The sequence below is a fragment of the Stegostoma tigrinum genome, chromosome 27 (assembly GCF_030684315.1).
Source record: "Stegostoma tigrinum isolate sSteTig4 chromosome 27, sSteTig4.hap1, whole genome shotgun sequence".
Classification (NCBI taxonomy): Eukaryota; Metazoa; Chordata; class Chondrichthyes; order Orectolobiformes; family Stegostomatidae; genus Stegostoma; species Stegostoma tigrinum.
In genome coordinates, this window is record NC_081380.1 from 47,622,635 (window position 1) to 47,641,893 (window position 19,259).

The window sequence follows — 19,259 nt, forward strand, 5'->3', positions numbered from 1 at the left end:
CCAGTTCAGGGGACAGAGCTTATAAGGGTGTTAGAGATTACAGATGAATTCCCTGAATTTCCAATTATTATCCTGCAGTAAGAGACCTGCAAATTTTATGAATCTGTTGGGAAAATAAATCAATTCCTTTCTTCTCACATCTGTGCATTTCCTGTTCTCCCTCAGCATCTCCTCTTCTCTCTCTTCCTTTTTTTTCACTTTTTCTCTCTTTCTATCCATATCTTTTACCCCATTTTCTTTCTCATTTTTCTCCATATGTCTCCCTTTTCTTTATTTGTCTATTGTTTTGGCTAATAATAGCTCCTCTTGTCCTTAGACACAAGTTGGCGGATCAGAAAACCCGGAAGACGCTGGTGAGGGAGGAGTTCAGACTGTTGCATTACGCTGGGGAGGTCAATTACAATGTGACAGGTGGGTACCCCGCAGCCCCAAGGCTTGGTCCCTGGGCCGCCCACTCTTGGCTCTGTCGCTAGGCCCCTGTACCGACTCCCCAACCCCTTGCTCGTTGTGCCCGCCTTCCCTGCCCTTCCTGAACAGAGCTGCTTTCCAGTCTGTTGGAACCTTTCCAGAGTTGGGAAAGTTTTTTAGAAGATTTAAAGCCAAGGCATCTGGTAGTTCATTTGTGACCTCTTATATAAGATCCTCGGACAAATTCCATCAGGACCCAGCGACTTGTCCACCCACAGTTTGTTTAGCACCTCTCCCCTAGTGATTGTAATTTTACCAAAATCCTCTCCCTCTTCCACCTCCTGATTTACGGCTATTACTAGAATATCTTTTGTATCCTTGATCATGAAGACAGGAGCAAAATAAAAACAGGAAATGCAGGAAAATCTCGGCAAGTCTGGCCAACATCTGTGGAGAAAAATCAGAGTTAACATTTCTCTGACTCCTCTGAAACATTAACTCTGATTTCTCTCCACGGATGCTGCCAGACCTATTGAGATTTTCTGCTAATTTGTTTTTGTTTCAGATTTCCAACATCCACAGATCTTTCATTATTTTTCTTGTACAGAAGCAAAATATTTGTTTATTTCATCCACTGTTTCCTAATTATCTGCTGTTAATGTTCCTGCAGGATTCTTGGACAAGAACAATGATTTACTCTTCAGGAATTTGAAAGAGGTGAGTTTCAGAAAGCAGATATATTACAGCTAGAATTAAAATGTCCTCAGTAAGTTCAGTTTGGAAAGTAGAACACCTTGAGTGATTCACCTTCAAATAAACCTCATTAAAACAAATCTGCAGCTCTCACTTAAAGAATATTGTGAGCTAAATATAAGGTTCATGTCAGATTAAATATTCAGTTATTTCTGCATTCGAATCTACATTCCCTGTAAGCTATGTGCATGTATAGCCATTCCAGTATCCTAAATTTGGGAAGGCAGTGGCCTAGAGGTATTACCTCTAGGCTATTAATCCAGAAACTCAGCCAATGTTCCGGGGACCAGGTACAAATCTCACCATGGCAGATGGTGGAATTTGAATTTGATAACAAATCTAGAATTTAGACTCTAATGACGACCATGAAATCATTGCCAATTGTTGGAAAAACCCATCTGGTTCCCTTTAGGAAAGGAAATCTGCCATTCTTACCCAGTCTGGCCCACATGCGATTCCAGACCGCCATCGATGTGGTTGACTCTTAACTGCTGCCTGGGCAATTAGGGATGGGCAATGAATGCTGGCTGCATGAGTGAATAAAAACAAAACTCACATTGGCATTCTGGCTGCATTGCTGCTGCATACAGGCCTCTGACACAATGGCAACCCAGAAAAAGATGAGAGGGGACACTGAGTAGAAGGTGTTCTTTCTTCTGTTCCGTGTTGTGTTCACCATATCCCCGAGGAAGTAAATGATACCCACTCCAGAGACTGTCACCAACGATCCATAGAAAGAGTTCCTTATTAAATCTTTGGGCGATTGAACGTAGAAACCAAGAAGCACCAGCCAGCCTCCCTGTCTGTCCCTGCCCAGTACCGTCCGCGCTGATGTTTATTCTGTCTCTGCCCAGTGCCGTCCGCGCTGCTGTTTATTCTGTCCCTGCCCAGTACCGTCGGCGCTGATGTTTATTCTGTTGCTGCCCAGTACCGTCCGCGCTGATGTTTATTCTGTCGCTGCCCAGTACCGTCCGCGCTGATGTTTATTCTGTCGCTGCCCAGTACCGTCCACGCTGATGTTTATTCTGTCGCTGCCCAGTACCGTCCGCGCTGATGTTTATTCTGTCGCTGCCCAGTACTGTCTGCGCTGATGTTTATTCTGTTGCTGCCCAGTGCCGTCCGCACTGATGTTTATTCTGTCCTTTCCAGGCAATGTGTGAGTCTGGCAATGAGATTCTGCAGCAGTGCTTTGAGCGAGGAGAACTGGATGACAAGAAGAGACCAGAAACCGTAAGGAGCTGAGAAACAGTAACCCTCAAGGAGGAAGCACACTAGTTCCCTACCCCAACGTGGCCCCTGCCAAACCACCATATGTTCCGCCCTGACTTTCTAAAGTGCCTGAAACTCAATTCTTGAGTTAGCTCCTCTTCCAGGTCACTTCTGTGTGGGCAGCTTGTACCTCACCATGGGTGACCGCAGTCACAGTGTTCAGGATGGGGCTGGGCAACTGCATTCTTGGCTGGGTTTGGCGGATGCGTTTTTGGCTATTTCCTTCCCAGCTAGTGGATTGTTCTAATGGGTGACTGACTGACAGTGGGAGAGGGAAGGTGTAGGCCTGGGAGGTGTCTCTTCCTTTTAGATGCATTGTGAAAAACGTGGGCAATGAATTAGAATTCTGTGTCTGCTTCCATGTAACCTTCCTGTCTCTGTTCTCCAGTGATATTTGGATTAGACCAAATCAGAGCAATGTCTATCAAATTCCAAATCAACCATCAAGCATTCAGATAATGGTGTTTTTGACCAATCACAGTGGTTGATTTCGATCATGAATCTACAACAGACCCAGCCCTGAGATGAGTTTAAGTGACTAATGGAAAGGAGTAATAGGAGTTACACACTCTGTTCCCTCTCAGGCTCCACTCACTACACATCCTCTCCAGGTATTCAGAGACTGGACCATTTATGGTCATTAAGTCAGAGCTATGCCAATGCTCATGTGGGAGATCTCCACTGTTTCAGTAATATTTTGTTTTCCTGGTTGATTTATCTTGTCTGTGCCTGTCTCTGTCTCCCTTGACGCAGGCAGCAACTCAGTTCAAGAACAGCCTGGCGAAACTCATGGAGATTCTAATGTCGAAGGATCCATCATACGTGCGCTGTATAAAGCCCAATGATGCAAAGCAACCAGGTACCACCTCCTATTGCCTCTCTCTTCCACGTTCCTCTTCCAACTCCACCTCACCACCTCACTTCACCTTTCTGCCTCTCGCCCCTTCCCACCTCACTCGTGTCTAATAGCAAAGAGCACTCTGAGGTCATTAGCTGTATCTTCAGAATAAAAAGTGAATATCAATTAAAAGTGAATTCCAAAGTGTATTGCAAATTGACACCATTCCTCTGTGGTGATGGTTGAGTTTTCTCCCTCTCTCCAGGAAGATTCGATGAAGTTCTGATCAGACACCAAGTGAAGTACTTGGGTCTCATGGAGAATCTGCGTGTGCGGAGAGCTGGGTTTGCCTATCGAAGGAAATACGAAGTCTTCTTGCAAAGGTATGTGCCATATGGCAAATGCTTCTTCCACAAGAAAAACACGATCGAGTGACAGAAGATTACCAGACCCTCGAGATCGGGCCATTTTTACATGATTCATTCTTACTTGTAACGTCTGTGTGACTGCACGAGCCAACATTTATTTCCTGTTCTGAACTGAACTTCAACTGAGAGAGTTGTGAGGCTGGCTAAGACTTGACTGCATTGCTGTGGAGTCACACACAGGCCAGACCAGATTAGGATGGCAGTAATCTGGTCATTACTGAGACAGACAGGTTCATAGAGTCATACAGCATGGAAGGGTTCCTGAACTGAACTAGTCCCATTTGCCTGCATTTGGCCCATACTTCTCTAAACCTTTCCTATTCGTGTCTTTTAAATGTTGTAACTGTACCTGCATCCGCCACTTCCTATGGCAGCTCGTTCTATATGCACACCACCCTCTGTGTGAAAAAGGTCCCCCCTCAGGTCCCTTTTAAATTTTTCTCCTCTCACCTTAAACGTATGCCCTTTAGTTTTCCCTGTACAATTAAAGTGCATGGAATTGAGGATTTTACAATCACTGCAAGTTTGAGTTTTTCTCACAATTCTAGACTATGTTAATGGAATTTCAATCCCACCGACTGAGTGATGGGATTTGAACCCATGTCTACAGAATATGGAGCTGACCTCCAGGGTTACTGTAATATAAATAAACCACTGCAGCTGCAGGCAATCTGAAATGAAATCAAAGTGTTAGAGAAACTCAGCAGGTCTGGCAGCATCTGTGAATCGAAAAACAGAGTTAACATTTTAAGTTTGGGTCCCCACTACCTCCCCCCAACCATTAGTTATTCAGTGGGCTGGGAGAACAGAGCCTGAGCATCGTTGATAAAAGACACATTTTGTCAAAGCTCACCTTCTTACCTCATCAGGACAATTCACAAGAATACCAATATAGGGGGACAACTAATCATTTAAGCAATATGAGCTGGTAACGGATGCATCTGGAGTATATTCAATCTGAATAAGTCTGAGGTGATGAACTAGGGCAGGTCGTACAAAGCAAAGGAAGACATGATGAACAGTAGGACCCTGGTGTAGACGTCCACCAGTCTCTTAAGGTAAGTGGGACAGACGGAGAAAGTGGTTTAGGCAGCATATGAGATTGTTGCCTTTAATAGCTGAGGCATAGAGATCAGGGAGATTATGCTGGAACTTTATAAAATGTCACCTAGGTCTCAGCAAGAGGATTGTGTACAGCTCTGGAGTCCAGGTTATACGAGGAATGCGATTGCACTGGAGAGGAAGCAGAAGAGTTGTTACCGGGGCTGGAGAATTCAGTTTTGAGGAGAGATTGAACAGACTGGGGCTGTTTCCTTGGATCGGAGGAGACTGAGAGGGAACTTGACTGAGACGGATCAAAGTATGAAGGACATAGTCAGGAAGGAAGTATGGCAGAAGGTTGAGAAGTGTTATGAGAAGAATTGCTTTTCACCCAGAGAGTAGTGTCAATTTTGCCTGTGGGGGTGAGAGGGCCAGAAACCCTTGTCACATTTAAGAGTATTTAGTTGTACTGTGATGCCAAGGCATACAAAACTATGGACCAACTGCTGGGAAATGGGATTAAAATAGTTTGCTTGTCTTTGACTGGAACAGACTCGAGGCTGAAGGACATTTCTATGTACTATCAATCTCTATGATTCTATTTATTCTGGCATTTATTGTGACAATGCCTGTGAAAGTTGAAGTCCAGTTAGCAAACAATTGACACGCTTCACCCATACAGCATAAAATGTTAGTTTCCCCTTTAAATTGGCAATTTTGTGAATGGCCCTGATGATTATAAGATGAATAGATTCCACAGATCACTTTCGGCATTACTCTGGGAGCATGGAGTAAACTTACCCTGTGCTGTCCTTGTCCTTGGATTGATTGACGGGGCACAGTGTGATGGGAGCTTTCCTCTGTCTCTAACCCCGTGCTGTCTTGTCCTGGGAGTGTTTGACAGGGGACAATGTAGAGGAAGCTTTACTCTCACCCTAAAAGTGTCGAGCAAGCTTTACTCTATACCCAACCCTGTACTGTCTGTGCCCTGGCAGTGTTTGGTCAGGACTGTCTGGAATGGCTTTTATTCTCTGTACAGACAGTTGCAATTCTGACGTGTTCTAACACAGATTGTGATAAGTTTATAGCCCACAGTGATACAGATCAAAGCCCCAGTACAGAATCGACTGGGTTTAAATGGTGAGACTTAAAACAAGTTCCTTCTCTCCAGCAGCAGGATAATTGAATATTTGTTTCTGTCATTAGGTACAAATCCCTCTGTCCTGAAACCTGGCCCAATTGGAAAGGTCCTCCTTCTGAAGGGGTGTCTACTTTGGTGCAACATCTTGGATACAAGCCGGAAGATTACAAGCTGGGCAGGTACATTACACTCTGCGAGTCACACTGATCAGAGCAAAAACTGTATAAACTAAACTCAACTAGTTTTGTAAGACACTGACAGCCTTGGAGAACTGTATCCCAGTGAGAGTTGGCCCCTTTGGGGACTGTATCCCAGTGAGAGTTGGCCCCTTTGGGGACTGTATCCCAGTGAGAGTTGGCCCCTTTGGGGACTGTATCCCAGTGAGAGTTGGCCCCTTTGGGGACTGTATCCCAGTGAGAGTTGGCCCCTTTGGGGACTGTATCCCAGTGAGAGTTGGCCCCTTTGGGGACTGTATCCCAGTGAGAGTTGGCGCCTTTGGGGACTGTATCCCAGTGAGAGTTGGCGCCTTCGGGAACTGTATCCCAGTGAGGGCCGGCCCCTTCAGGGACCATATCCCAGCGAGAGTCAGCATCACATGTCTCTTGTGGGTCATGACAATCTGAAGTATTGCAAACTGTGCTTGACGTCCTCAGTTCAAATCTTGTGCTGGAGGATAGTCCTCATTGAAGCAGATGACAGTAGTTTGGTGCAGACACTCCAATGGTGACGTCTCAGATGGAGATAGATGTTAATCAACGCTGAATAGTGGATTATGATGGTATCCATCCCACTGTACCCCGAGGCATGGTTGGGAGTTCCATCAGAAACACAGCTATGATTTCTGGCTAGTTTTGTGTGTTTTTTGGGGGTGTAGGGTGTTGCTGTGTGAGCAGACCTGCACAATATAAGAGATTTCTGCCTCTGCTGCACAACGAGTTGCTCCTCTGATTTTCCTCCTTTTTTTTAGGACGAAGATTTTTATTCGTTTCCCAAAGACGTTATTTGCTACTGAAGATGCTTTTGAACTTCAGAAACACACGATTGGTAAGTGTCCTGGGAGTGTTATGGAATCAGGGTGTGACATGAGGATATGATAGGAATTGAACGGGCAACTGAGGATTTGATTGGTCTGTGCCGAGTTGTGGAGCTGCATTTACTGACTTATTGATTCAGCTCAGCATCTCTTTGAGCTTGAGAAATGTTTCCATTGCTTGGATTGAAATTGAAGACAGTTGGAGATTGGTGTGTGGGCTTAAGGATTCTGGTTTGTTTATTGAATTTCTGTCTTTCCTCAGCCACAAAGATCCAGGCAGAGTGGCGAGGATTCCATCAACGACAGAAGTATCAGAAGATACGATCGTCAGGTAAAAGTGCTCATTCATCAAACCAAGGAGTGCAGCTGAACAGTGACATCATCTTTAAAGCCACCAGTAAAAAGATATAAATACCCCAGTGCGAGTGAGTGTGCAAGTGGCTCTACTATGAGTGAGTGAGTGTATAAAAGATGCAGGATATTGTAAGTCACTCTGGCCTGAGTGAACTCCATCATTACACGTGATCAATCTGAATTTTGTTCTCTGTTGTTGGCTTTAATCGGGTTGCTGGTATTCCTGGTAAGGACCATTTAGTAATTTGCAGGCTGATGGTGATGGGTGTGTGACCAGCTGCTAGAGTGAGATTCTTGGGTTTCCTGCTGTGACTCAGTTTTGATCTTGTTATTTCTGAAGCAATCACCATCCAGTCGTGGTGGAGAGGGGAATTGGGCCGTAGGATTGCCAGGCGCCGCAAAAATGCAGCTCTGACCATTCGCAGGTGAGTGACCTGTCAGCCCACATCTAGCTTCCTCTCACCCCCACCCCACATACGACATGTTATCTTAAGTTGGCTGTTTTTGTATCTATTAGCACACAGGATTGTTCAGTAAGTGCTGTCTAATTCGACCATCATTATTTTCACTCATGGGACATGGCTGTCACTGGCTACCCATAATTTATTGCCTGACCTGAGCTGTCCTTGAACTGAGTGGCTTGATAACCCATTTCAGAGGGCAGGTAGGAATCACCTATATTGCTGTGGGTCTGGAGTCACACGTAGGCTAGACCAGCTGAGGACAACAGATTTCCTTCCCTGAAGGATATTAGCGTGAGCCGGATGGTTTTTTTCCCGACAATCGAAAGTGGTTTCATGGTTAACAGTAAATTCTTAATTCCAGATTTTTTTTAAAATTGAAATCAAATTCCCTATCATCTACCGTGCTGGGATTCAAACTTGGGTCCCCAGACTATTGGGTGAGTTTCTGGATTAATAGTCTGGCAATAATACCACTATGGTATCTAAGAGTTGACGTTTTGAGTCTCCAAAGTGTGAACTGGTTGAGTACACTGTCCATTGCAAACACTGAAATAATCTTTATAGGATCTGATTTTTTATGCCCTGTGTAAACATGCTGAGAACATCTGTGCATTTGACTATGTGGTTGTGAGAGATAGTTTGGGAGGCGAGGCAAAGGCAGAGTGTCACAGGAGCTGCAATTGGTCCCTAATCTTCAAACTAGAGTCTCTCTCACCATCCATCTGTGTCACCTGCTGTACCCTCTTTGCTAATTCAATGAGAATGAGCTTCTGTGTGTTTTCCCTCTCAGGTTTATCAAGGGGTTCATCTACCGACACAAGCCACGCTGTCCAGAAAATGAGTACTTCCTGGATTACGTCCGATATTCGTTCCTGATGAAGTTGAAACGCAACTTGCCAAAGAATGTTCTGGACAAGTCCTGGCCAGTCCCACCCCCAGCTCTCTCTGAGGTAAGCTGACCTGTCCTGCGCTGTCTGTGATTGGACTATAACGTACATTTGAATAAGAGCAGGCTACTGAGCCGCTCCCAGACTCTTCCATATCAGTCAGTCACATCACAGCAGCTCACAGAGATTGAGATAACGCAGTGTGGAGCTGGAGGAACACAGCGGGCCAGGCCAAGCAGCATCAGAGGAGTAGGAAAGCTGACATTTTGGGTCAAGACCCTTCTTCAGAAAATACAGCATTGTTAATTCTTATTACCTCAGAGCTCATAGAGGTTTTTTTGTCTTGGGTCCATAATCCCCACACAAACAAAAAAACCATACAATTCAAAATTAACATGGTCAGTTATCCCTCCAACTGTTTTGGTGAAGAACTGGATTTGTTGTATTTCTTTAAGCACCTCTTCCCTGTCCTTTGTACCCACCCCCCAAAAAAGCCTTTTGATTTGGGCTGTAGTCACGGAGACTGTGATTTGTCCCTGGAGTGATGCTGCATGAGGTACAACAGGAATACGTCCATTTGTTTGCTGTGTCAGAGGGAGACACTGATAGCGAGGGCTAGACACAATCTGAGGTTCAGAATGGTCTCAATTGGACAGTTACAGAACTGCCAACTCTAGTCAAAATGCAAGAATTCCTTCTGCATTCAGTACGATCACACTTCATTAACTGTAAAGCACCTTGGGATTGAAGGTGCAATGTGTCAGGTCCTCTAACAATGCAGGTTTTTTTTTAACCCTATACCCCTGTATTATGTTTCAGGCCTCCGAACTGCTCAGAGACCTGAACATGCAGAACATGGTTCAGTCCTACTGCAAGAGGATTACTCAGGAGTGGAAACAGCAGGTAGAGAATAAAGCAAAATTATTCTCATAACACATGAATGTTCTGAAAACAGACTTGCCCAACAAACCTTCGAACATGAAGCTGCCTGTGGTTCTGACATTCTCAGGATGTGAATGTTGCTGCCAGGATGTATCGCTTACCTCTAATTGTACTGCTTTCCTTTATTCATTCACGGGACGAGGGTGTTGCTGGCCAGGCAGCATTTATTGCCCATCCCTAATTGCCCAGAGGGCAGTTAAGAGTCAGCTACATTGGACTCACATGTAGGCCGGCCCAGGCAAGGATGGCAGTTTCCTTCCCCAAAGGAAGGTGTCGATGGAGGGGGACTGGTCCTCCCAGTCGCGAACCATTTCAACTCCTCCTCCCATTCTTTAGATGACATGTCGATCATGGGCCTCCTGCAGTGCCACAATGATGCCACCCGAAGGTTGCAGGAACAGCAACTCATATTCCGTTTGGGAACCCTGCAGCCCAATGGCATCAATGTGGACTTCACCAGCTTCAAAATCTCCCCTTCCCCCACCGCATCCCAAAACCAGCCCAGCTCTTCCCCTCCCCCCACTGCATCCCAAAACCAGCCCAGCCTGTCTCTGCCTCCCTAACCTGTTCTTCCTCTCACCCATCTCTTGCTCCCACCCCAAACTGCATCTCCATTTCCTACCTACTAACCTCATCCCACCTCCTTGACCTGTCCGTCTTCCCTGGACTGACCTATCCCCTCCCTACCTCCCCACCTATACTCTCCTCTCCACCTACCTTCTTTTCTTTCCATCTTCTGTCCACCTCCCCCTCTCTCCCTATTTATTCCAGAACCCTCACCCCATCCCCCTCTCTGATGAAGGGTCTAGGCCCGAAACGTCAGCTTTTATGCTCCTGAGATGCTGCTGGGCCTGCTGTGTTCATCCAGCTCCACACTTTATTATCTTGGATTCTCCAGCATCTGCAGTTCCCATTATCACCACTGACTCTAGCTTTTATTTCGGTTTTTTTTGCCATGGAGCTAGCCCCTTGCCTGTAATGTAGAAATAGAAACACAGGAACAGGAGGACATTCAGCCCCTTGAGCCTGCTCCATCATTCAGGATGATCATGGTTGATCATTGAGCTCAATACCATAATCCCACCTCCCTCCCAATCTCCCATGATCCATTTAATCACAAGCAGTTCCTACCTCCTTCTCGAAAACACAATGTTTTGACTTCAGCAGCTTTCTGTGGCACTGAATTCTACAGGCTCACCACTGTCTGTGCGAACAAATTTTTATTGAGGGGAAGTAGAGGAAGTCCATTTGGCCCCTCGGGCCTGCTCTGGTGGGATTTGAACTTTGGCTTAATGATTCAGGAGCACATCCAATTTACTCCCATGGTCAGGAAATAAACTAAATAAAAATGAATAGAACCGCGGATACTGTTAATCAGGAAACAGACCAGCTGTTCACAGGCACCATCTGGTGCCTCCCCATGAAACTGCCGTGGTATCAGTCACAGAATAACAAACTCTGGCAATTTCTGTATTGTTGCTGCAAAAGCTCAGCAGGCCTGGTAATATCTATGAAGAGAAATCAGAGTTAATGTTTCAGGTTGAGTGACCATTCCTCAAAGCACCTCAGTACCTCAAATCCTCCCAATCCTCCCAGTTCTGATAGAGAAAGGTGGTGGCCGTGGGCACTGCATGGGCCCAAGCTATGCCTGCCTCTTCTGAGGATATGTGGAACAATCCAACTTTTGCAGCTATACTGCTCCCATCCCCCACCTCTTCCTCCATTATATCCATGATTGTATCGGTGTTGCCTTGAGCTCCTACAAGGAGCTCGAACAGTTCATCCACTTCTCTAACACCTTCCATCCCAACCTTATGTTCACCTGGACCATCGCCAATACTGCCCTCAACTTCCTGGATCTCTCTGTTTCCATTTCTGGCAACCACCAGGAAACCAATATCTATTTCAAGCCCAGCAGCATCTCAGGAGCACAAAAGCTGACGTTTCGGGCCTAGACCCTTCATCAGAGAGGGGGATGGGGTGAGGGTTCTGTAATAAATAGGGAGAGAGGGGGAAAAGAAGATAGGTGGAGAGGAGAGTATAGGTGGGGAGGGAGGGAGGGGATAGGCCAGTCCAGGGAAGACAGACAGGTCAAGGAGGTGGGATGAGGTTAGTAGGTAGGAGATGGAGGTGCGGCTTGGGGTGGGAAGAAGGGATGGGTGAGAGGAAGAACAGGTTAGGGAGGCAGAGACAGGCTGGGCTGGTTTTGGGATGCATTGGGTAGGGGGGAAGAGCTGGGCTGGTTGTGTGGTGCAGTCGGGGGAGGGGATGAACTGGGCTGGTTTTGGGATGCGGTGGGGGAAGGGAAGATTTTGAAGCTGATGAAGTCCACATTGATACCATTGGGCTGCAGTGTTCCCAAGCGGAATATGAGTTCCTCCCTCGCCCCTATCCCAGGCCCCAAGATGACTTCCCACATTAAGCAGAGGTTCACCTGCACATCTGCCAATGTGGTATACTGCATCCACTGTACCCGGTGTGGCTCCCCCTACAGTGGGGAAACCAAGCGGAGGCTTGGGGACCACTTTGCAGAACACCTCCGCTCGGTTCGCAATAAACAACTGCACCTCCCAGTCGCATACCATTTCCATTCCCCCTCCCATTCTTTAGATGACATGTCGATCATGGGCCTCCTGCAGTGCCACAATGATGCCACCCAAAGGTTGCAGGAACAGCAACTCATATTCCGCTTGGGAAGCCTGCAGCCCAATGGTATCAATGTGGACTTCAGCTTCAAAATCTCCCCTTCCCCCACGGCATCCCAAAACCAGCCCAGTTCATCCCCTCCCCCCACTGCACCACACAACCAGCCCAGCTCTTCCCCCCCACCCACTGCATCCCAAAACCAGTCCAACCTGTCTCTGCCTCCCTAACCGGTTCTTCCTCTCACCCATCCCTTCCTCCCACCCCAAGCCGCATCCCCATCTACCTACTAACCTCATCCCACCTCCTTGACCTGTCCGTCTTCCCTGGACTGACCTATCCCCTCCCTACCTCCCCACCTACACTCTCTCCACCTATCTTCTTTACTCTCCATCTTCAGTCCGCCTCCCCCTCTCTCCCTATTTATTCCAGTTCCCTCACCCCATCCCCCTCTCTGATGAAGGGTCTCGGCTCAAAACATCAGCTTTTGTGCTCCTGAGATGCTGCTGGGCCTGCTGTGTTCATCCAGCCTCACATTTCGTTATCTTGGATTCTCCAGCATCTGCAGTTCCCATTATCACTCTATTTCAAGCCCACCAACTCCCACAGCATCCTAGAATACACCACCACTCACCCACCTTGGGCAGGACGGTGATTCAGTGGTTAGCACTGCAGCCTCACAGCGCCAGGGACCTGGGTTCGATTCCAGCCTCGGGCCACTGTCTGTGTGGAGTTTGCACATTCTCCCTGTGTCTGCGTGGGTTTCCTCCGGGTGCTCCGGTTTCCTCCCACAGTCCAAAGATGTGCATGTTAGGTAGATTGGCCATGCTAAATTTTCCGTAGTTTTCAGGGGTGTGTGGGTTGTAGGGGGATGGGTCTGGGTGGGATGTTTTAAGAGACAGTGTGAACTTGTTGGGCTGAAGGGCCTGTTTCCACACTGTAGGAAATCTAATCTAAAATTCACCTCTGCTGCATCTGCTCTTGAGATGAGACATTCCACTCCTGGAACCCCAAATAGAACATAGAACATTACAGCACAGTACAGGCCCTGCAGCCCTCGATGTTGTGCCGACCTGTCATACCGATCTCAAGCCCATCTAACCTACACTATTCCATGTACGTCTATATGCTTGTCCAATGACGACTTAAATGTACCTAAAGTTGGCGAATCTACTACCGCTGCAGGCAAAGCGTTCCATTCCCTTACTACTCTCTGAGTAAAGAAACTACCTCTGACATCTATCCTATATCTTTCACCCCTCAATTTAAAGCTATGCCTCCTTGTGCTCGCCGTCACCATCCTCAGAAAAAGGCTCTCCCTTTCCACCCTATCTCACCCTCTGATTATTTTATAGGTTTCAATTAAGCCACCTCTCAACCACCTTCTCTCTAATGAAAACAGCCTCAAGTCCCTCAGCCTTTCCTCGTAAGACCTGCCCTCCATACCAGGCAACATCCTAGTAAATCTCCTCTGCACCCTTTCCAAAGCTTCCACATCCTTCTTATAATGCAGTGACCAGAACGGTACACAATACTCCAAGTGCGGCCACACCAGAGTTTTGTACAGCTGCAGCATAACCTCTTGGTTCCGGAACTCGATCCCTCTATTAATAAAAGCTAAAACACTGTATGCCTTCTTAACAGTCCTGTCAACCTGGGTGTCAACTTTCAAGGATCTATGTACATGGACACCGAGATCTCTCTGCTCATCTACACTACTCAGAATCTTCCCATTAGCCCAGTACTTTGCCTTCCGGTTATTCCTACCAAAGTGCATCACCTCACACTTGTCTGCATTAAACTCCATTTGCCACCTCTCAGCCCAGCTCTGCAGCTTATCTATGTCTGTCTGTAACCTACAACATCCTTCGTCACTATCCACAACTCCACCGACCTTAGTGTCGTCTGCAAATTTACTAACCCATCCTTCTACGCCCTCATCCAGGTCATTTATAAAAATAACAAACAGCAGTGGACCCAACACCGACACTTCCAACGTCTGCAATCCGGCCCCACCACTAAAGACATTTTTCCATCCCCACCCTTATTTGCTTTCCGGAGAGACCACTCTCTCCGGGACTCCCTCATCCGCACCACACTCCCCTCCAGCCCCACCACCCCCAGCACTTTTCCGTGCAACCACAGGAAGTGTTACACCAGCCCCTACACCTCCCTCCTCGCCCCCATCCCAGGCCCCAAGAAAACCTTCTACATCAAACAGACATTCACCTGCACATCTGCTAATGTGATATACTGAATCCGCTGTTCCTGTTGCGGCCTCCTTCGGGGAAAGCAAACAGAGGCTTGGAGACTGCTTTGTGGAACCTACGTTTGGTTTGTGACAAATGACTACACCTCCCAGTCACGAACCACTTCAGTTTCCCCCTCCCAATCCTTGGACGACATGTCAATTCTGCACCTCCAGCAGTGCCACAATGATGCCACCCGAAGGCTGCAGGAACAGCAACTCCTATTCCGCCTGGGAACCCTGCAGCCCAATGGTATCAATGTGGACTTCACAAGCTTCAAAATCTCTCCACCCCTGACCTCATCCCGAAAGCAGCCCAGCTCGTCCCCGCCTCCTTGACCTGTCTTGTCTTCTCTCCACCTATCTGCTCCTTTATCCACCTTCTATCACCGCCTCCCCTTCTCTCTATTTATTTCAAACACCTTCCTCTCCCCCATTTCTGAAGAAGGGTCTCGGCTTGAAACGTCAGCTTTCCTGCTCCTCTGATGCTGCTTGGCCTGCTGTGTTCATCCAGCTCCACACCTTGTTACCTCAGATACTCCAGCATTGGCAGTCCCTACTATCTCTCAGTATGGGAAGAGGCCATTCGGTTCCTCGAGCCTAACCCCCATTCAGTTAAATGATGGTTAATTCATACCTTCACTCCTGAGCTACATATCCCTGCCTCACATCACACACTCATCTCAATTCTGTAATTCCCAAATGACCTGTATCATCCCAAAGTTTGGTTTGTGGGAGATGAGAGCTGCAGTTGCAGACTGGCCCCCACTCCCCCCTCCCACCGTGTGGTGTCCTGCCTCAAATCACTCTGTTTCTGGCCCAGCTGGATCTGTCATGTCTGCCCCATGGTTCCCAGCATCCTCCCTACAGCCTGTTCGCACCGTACCCCTCATGTATCCACCCGCCCCGTTTCTCTTTCTTTACCTTCATGAATAACTGATTTCCCTGTGAATGAAGTTATTTTTAAAAAACCTTCCTTTGATTTATATCCTGAGCTTTAATGAGCTACTGTCTCCCTGCCTCTCCCTGAACAGCTGGAGCAAAAAGTGGTAGCGAGTGAAGTGTTCAAGGATAAAAAAGACAACTATCCCCAAAGCGTTCCCAAGCTGTTTGTCAACACCCGGATCGGTGAGTTACAGCATGGTTGGGGGCAGGCTGTGGCGTGAGGGGGTGGGGGCTCGGACAGGCTGTGGCGTGAGGGGGTGGGGGCTCGGGCAGGCTGTGGCGTGAGGGGGTGGGGGCTCGGGCAGGCTGTGGCGTGAGGGGGTGGGGGCACGGGCAGGCTGTGGAGTGAGGGGGTGGGGGCTCGGGCAGGCTGTGGCGTGAGGGGGTGGGGGCACGGGCAGGCTGTGGCGTGAGGGGGTGGGGGCTCGGGCAGGCTGTGGCGTGAGGGGGTGGGGGCTCGGGCAGGCTGTGGCTTGAGGGGGTGGGGTCTCAGGCAGGCTGTGGCGTGAGGGGGTGGGTGCTTGGACAGGCTGTGGCGTGAGGGGGTGTGGGCTCGGGGAGGGGATGTGGGTTCAGACGGTGTGGGCTCGGGGAGGGGATGTGGGCTCGGGGAGGGGGTGGTGTGAGGGAGTGTGGGCTCGTGGAGGGGGTGGACATGGAGGGTGGGGTGATGGGGTGTGGGCACAGGGAGGGGTGTGGGACTGTGAGAAGGGCTGGGGTTCAGGGGTGGCATGAGGGACTGAGGACAACAGGGAAGGAGCACAACAGGATGTTAAGGCACAGGGGAGGAGTGGTGTGAGGACGTGGGGTGTGTTATGATGGAGAGGCTCGTAAGGAGTGGGAGCTGAGATATTGAAGGAAAAAGGGATGAAAGCCTGGGGTGAGTCTGGTCGTCACTGTTGCTCCGTGTCGACTTGGTGTGTTTCTCTTTCAGCTACAAGTGAGCTCAACAGCAAAGTGCTACAGCTTATACAAAGTGAAGATATCAAGGTGAGCGATTACTGGCCAGCTGCTGTTGAGGTTGGGCTGAGAGACAGTCGTTTGACAGCAGGACAGGAACAGAAGCTTCAGATGGTGCTAGACAATGGGAAGGAAATTGTCATCAAGAGTCCGTGAATGGGAGAAGCTTCTTCTGTTACAGAAAACAGGATTTTATCAAATGCAAATTGTTAACCTCTGGTTGTGCCCATCTGTTAGAAACTTTCTGCTGGAAATCGGGCAGAATCTCATCACATCAGGATGATTCAAATCTCAAACTCTTCTGAAGACTGAGTGCCACTGTGTAAAATGGAGAGTGCTTGCTGTTTAGTAAGAGAGTGAAGAATTCAGGAGGAAAATCATGATCATATGCAGATCAACCATCATCTATTCGGAATAGGCTTGAAGGGTAAAAGACCTTCCCATGTTCCTAGCTCTGGTTGATCATAGATTGCAAATCAATAGAAATGCAGTTGTTCTGCAAGAACTATGACAACAAGGGAAGAAAAACTGAGGGAGATTGCAGCATGCTACATAGAACTTAGAATAATACAGCGCAGAACAGGCCCTTCGGCCCTCAATGTTGCGCCGACCTGTGAACTAATCTAAGCCCATCCCCCTACACTATCCTATCATTATCCATATGCTTATCCAAGGACTGTTTAAATACCCCTAATGTGGCTGAGTTAACTACATTGGCAGGCAGGGCATACCGTGCCCTTACCACTCTGAGTAAAGAACCTCTGACATCTGTCTTAAATCTATGCTGTGTGTGTAAATAGCACCTCAGCTGTTTCAAGATGCACTGCAGCCAGTTAAATACTTTTGAAGTGTGCTTATTACAGTAATGTTGTAGCTAACTTGTACACAGCATTGTAACAATAGAGGGTTTGTATGGGTTTTGGTGATGCTCGATATGAGCTAAATATCGACTCCAGAACTTATAGGTGGGAATCTGTGACAGCAGATCATTTCCATCCACCTGAGAGGGTTGTTGGAGCCTCTATTTAAAAACCTCATTTATAAGGCAGCACCTCCAACAGTGCAGCACTCCCTCAGTCAAGCACTGGGTGGTCAACCTTAACATTTCGCTTCAAGTCCAGGGTTTACACCTAAAACCTTGTTGCACAGTCAGCACACAGGTAGGAAGGAAGGGCCATCTGTTAATGCGTTCATGAGAAGGAGCCTTCGTTGGCTGGTTGGCATTTATTGCCTGCCCCTAGTTGCCCTTGAGAAGGTGGGAGTGAGCTGTCTTCCAGAACCACTACAGCCCATGTGACCCATAATGCTCTAAGGGAGAAAATTCCGCGATCTTGACCCAGCGCTGGTGAAGTAACGGTGATGTATTTCCAAGTCAGGATGAATGGCTTGGAGAAAAACTTATAGGTGATGGTGTTCCCATGTGTTTGCTGCTTTTGCCGTTCCATAGATTGGAAGAGGTTGTGGATTTGGAAGGTGCTGCCTGAGGTTCTTTGGTGAATTTCTACAGGGCGCCTTTGTAGATAGTACACACTGCTGTGTGTGAGTATCGGTGGTGGGGGGAGTGGATGTGGTGCCAAATTAAGCAGGCTGCTTTGCCCAAGATGGTGTCAAGCTTCTTCATCCAGGCAAGTGGGGAGTATTCCATCCCACTTGTAGTTGGTGCATGGGCTTTGGGGAGTCAGGAGATGAGTTACTTGCTGCAGTATAACTAGCCTCTGACTGACTCTTGTAGTCATTGTGCTTATGTGGTGAGTCCAGTGAGTTTCTGGTCAATGGTAAAGCCCAGTATGTTTATAGTGAGGGATTTAGTGATAGTAGCACCATTGAATGTAAAGGGTGATGATTAGATTGTCTCTTATTGGTGATAGTCATAACTTGGCATTTGGGAGTGGACTTCTCAGGAAACCTTGAAACAAATCCACAAAACTTGCGAAAGGAGATCACCTTGTGATGAATAAGAGAACTGTGGATCTGGACAAAAGTGACTCTGTTACTTGCTACTTGGCAGCACCTGCCTGAATCTCGTTGCATTTGAATACAGATTGCTTCAGTATCAGAAGTTAGGAATGGTGCTGAACATTGTGCAATCACCAGCAAAACTAGAAACATCTCCACTTCTGACTTTATCGCAAGTTGTGACTTGTGACAATTTGGAATGCACTGTGGAATCTTTTCAAAGAAAAATACCAGAAGCGAACTGGATAAGTACTTGAAAATAACTCTGTAGGACTACGAAAGTACATGGAACCCAGCAGAGACTTGAGGGGCTGAATAGCTTCCACCTATGCAGTAAGGAAGAGGGCAAGGGAGAGCATTCACGTCCAGAAGGTGTGGGTTAGCTGGTCGTGAAGCTGCACTGTTTCCTTAGCTGGGCTGGTGAGCCCTGGGACAGGACATTGGAGTGGGGGTTGGCTGCTCAAATTTAGATATAACATGCACATTAGCAGTAGGCAGCCCTTTTGACTCCTAGAACCTGCTCTACTATTCAAGGTATCTGTGCTTTATCCGTTTGTGACTTGAATTCTGCATTCCCGTCTACCCCCAATTTCAGTCTGGATTATTCCCCTGCCCTTCCACGTGCACGTGCATGTATACCCCACCTCCCCTCATCTCGATGATGTGCACTGTCTCTCTTGTACACTCTGAGTAAGGTCTGGTGTGTTTTCTTGCAGTACGCTGTCGCTGTGACAAAGTACGATCGGAATGGCTACAGGCCGAGAGCACGGCAGTTGTTGGTCACTCCAGACAGTGCCTTGATCATGGAAGAAGCTAAACTCAAACAGAAGATTGACTATGTCGACCTGAGTGGTATGGTGGGGAGTGCTGATTGGGGTTGGGGGTGTTGGGTGGTATCTGGGAGTGTGTGGGAGTGAGGAGCAAAGTGGGAGATGAGATGATTGGCCGG

At 47.7% G+C, this 19,259-nt stretch overlaps 1 protein-coding gene across 4 annotated transcripts in view; it reads left to right on the top strand.

The window, feature by feature from the left end:
• The window catches only part of LOC125464514 (unconventional myosin-Ic-like), a 145,125-nt gene that overhangs the window by 112,073 nt on the left and 13,793 nt on the right, over positions 1-19,259 (top strand). For all 4 annotated transcript variants that reach the window (XM_048556950.2, XM_048556948.2, XM_048556947.2 and 1 more), the window contains 14 exons: positions 317-411; positions 1,079-1,125; positions 2,311-2,391; positions 3,184-3,289; positions 3,534-3,651; positions 5,944-6,057; positions 6,846-6,922; positions 7,174-7,242; positions 7,606-7,690; positions 8,520-8,679; positions 9,436-9,519; positions 15,484-15,577; positions 16,329-16,384; positions 19,027-19,162. In XM_048556950.2, the coding sequence (XP_048412907.1) occupies positions 317-411; positions 1,079-1,125; positions 2,311-2,391; positions 3,184-3,289; positions 3,534-3,651; positions 5,944-6,057; positions 6,846-6,922; positions 7,174-7,242; positions 7,606-7,690; positions 8,520-8,679; positions 9,436-9,519; positions 15,484-15,577; positions 16,329-16,384; positions 19,027-19,162 (1,322 nt within the window). The remainder of the gene's footprint in view (positions 1-316; positions 412-1,078; positions 1,126-2,310; positions 2,392-3,183; positions 3,290-3,533; positions 3,652-5,943; positions 6,058-6,845; positions 6,923-7,173; positions 7,243-7,605; positions 7,691-8,519; positions 8,680-9,435; positions 9,520-15,483; positions 15,578-16,328; positions 16,385-19,026; positions 19,163-19,259) is intronic.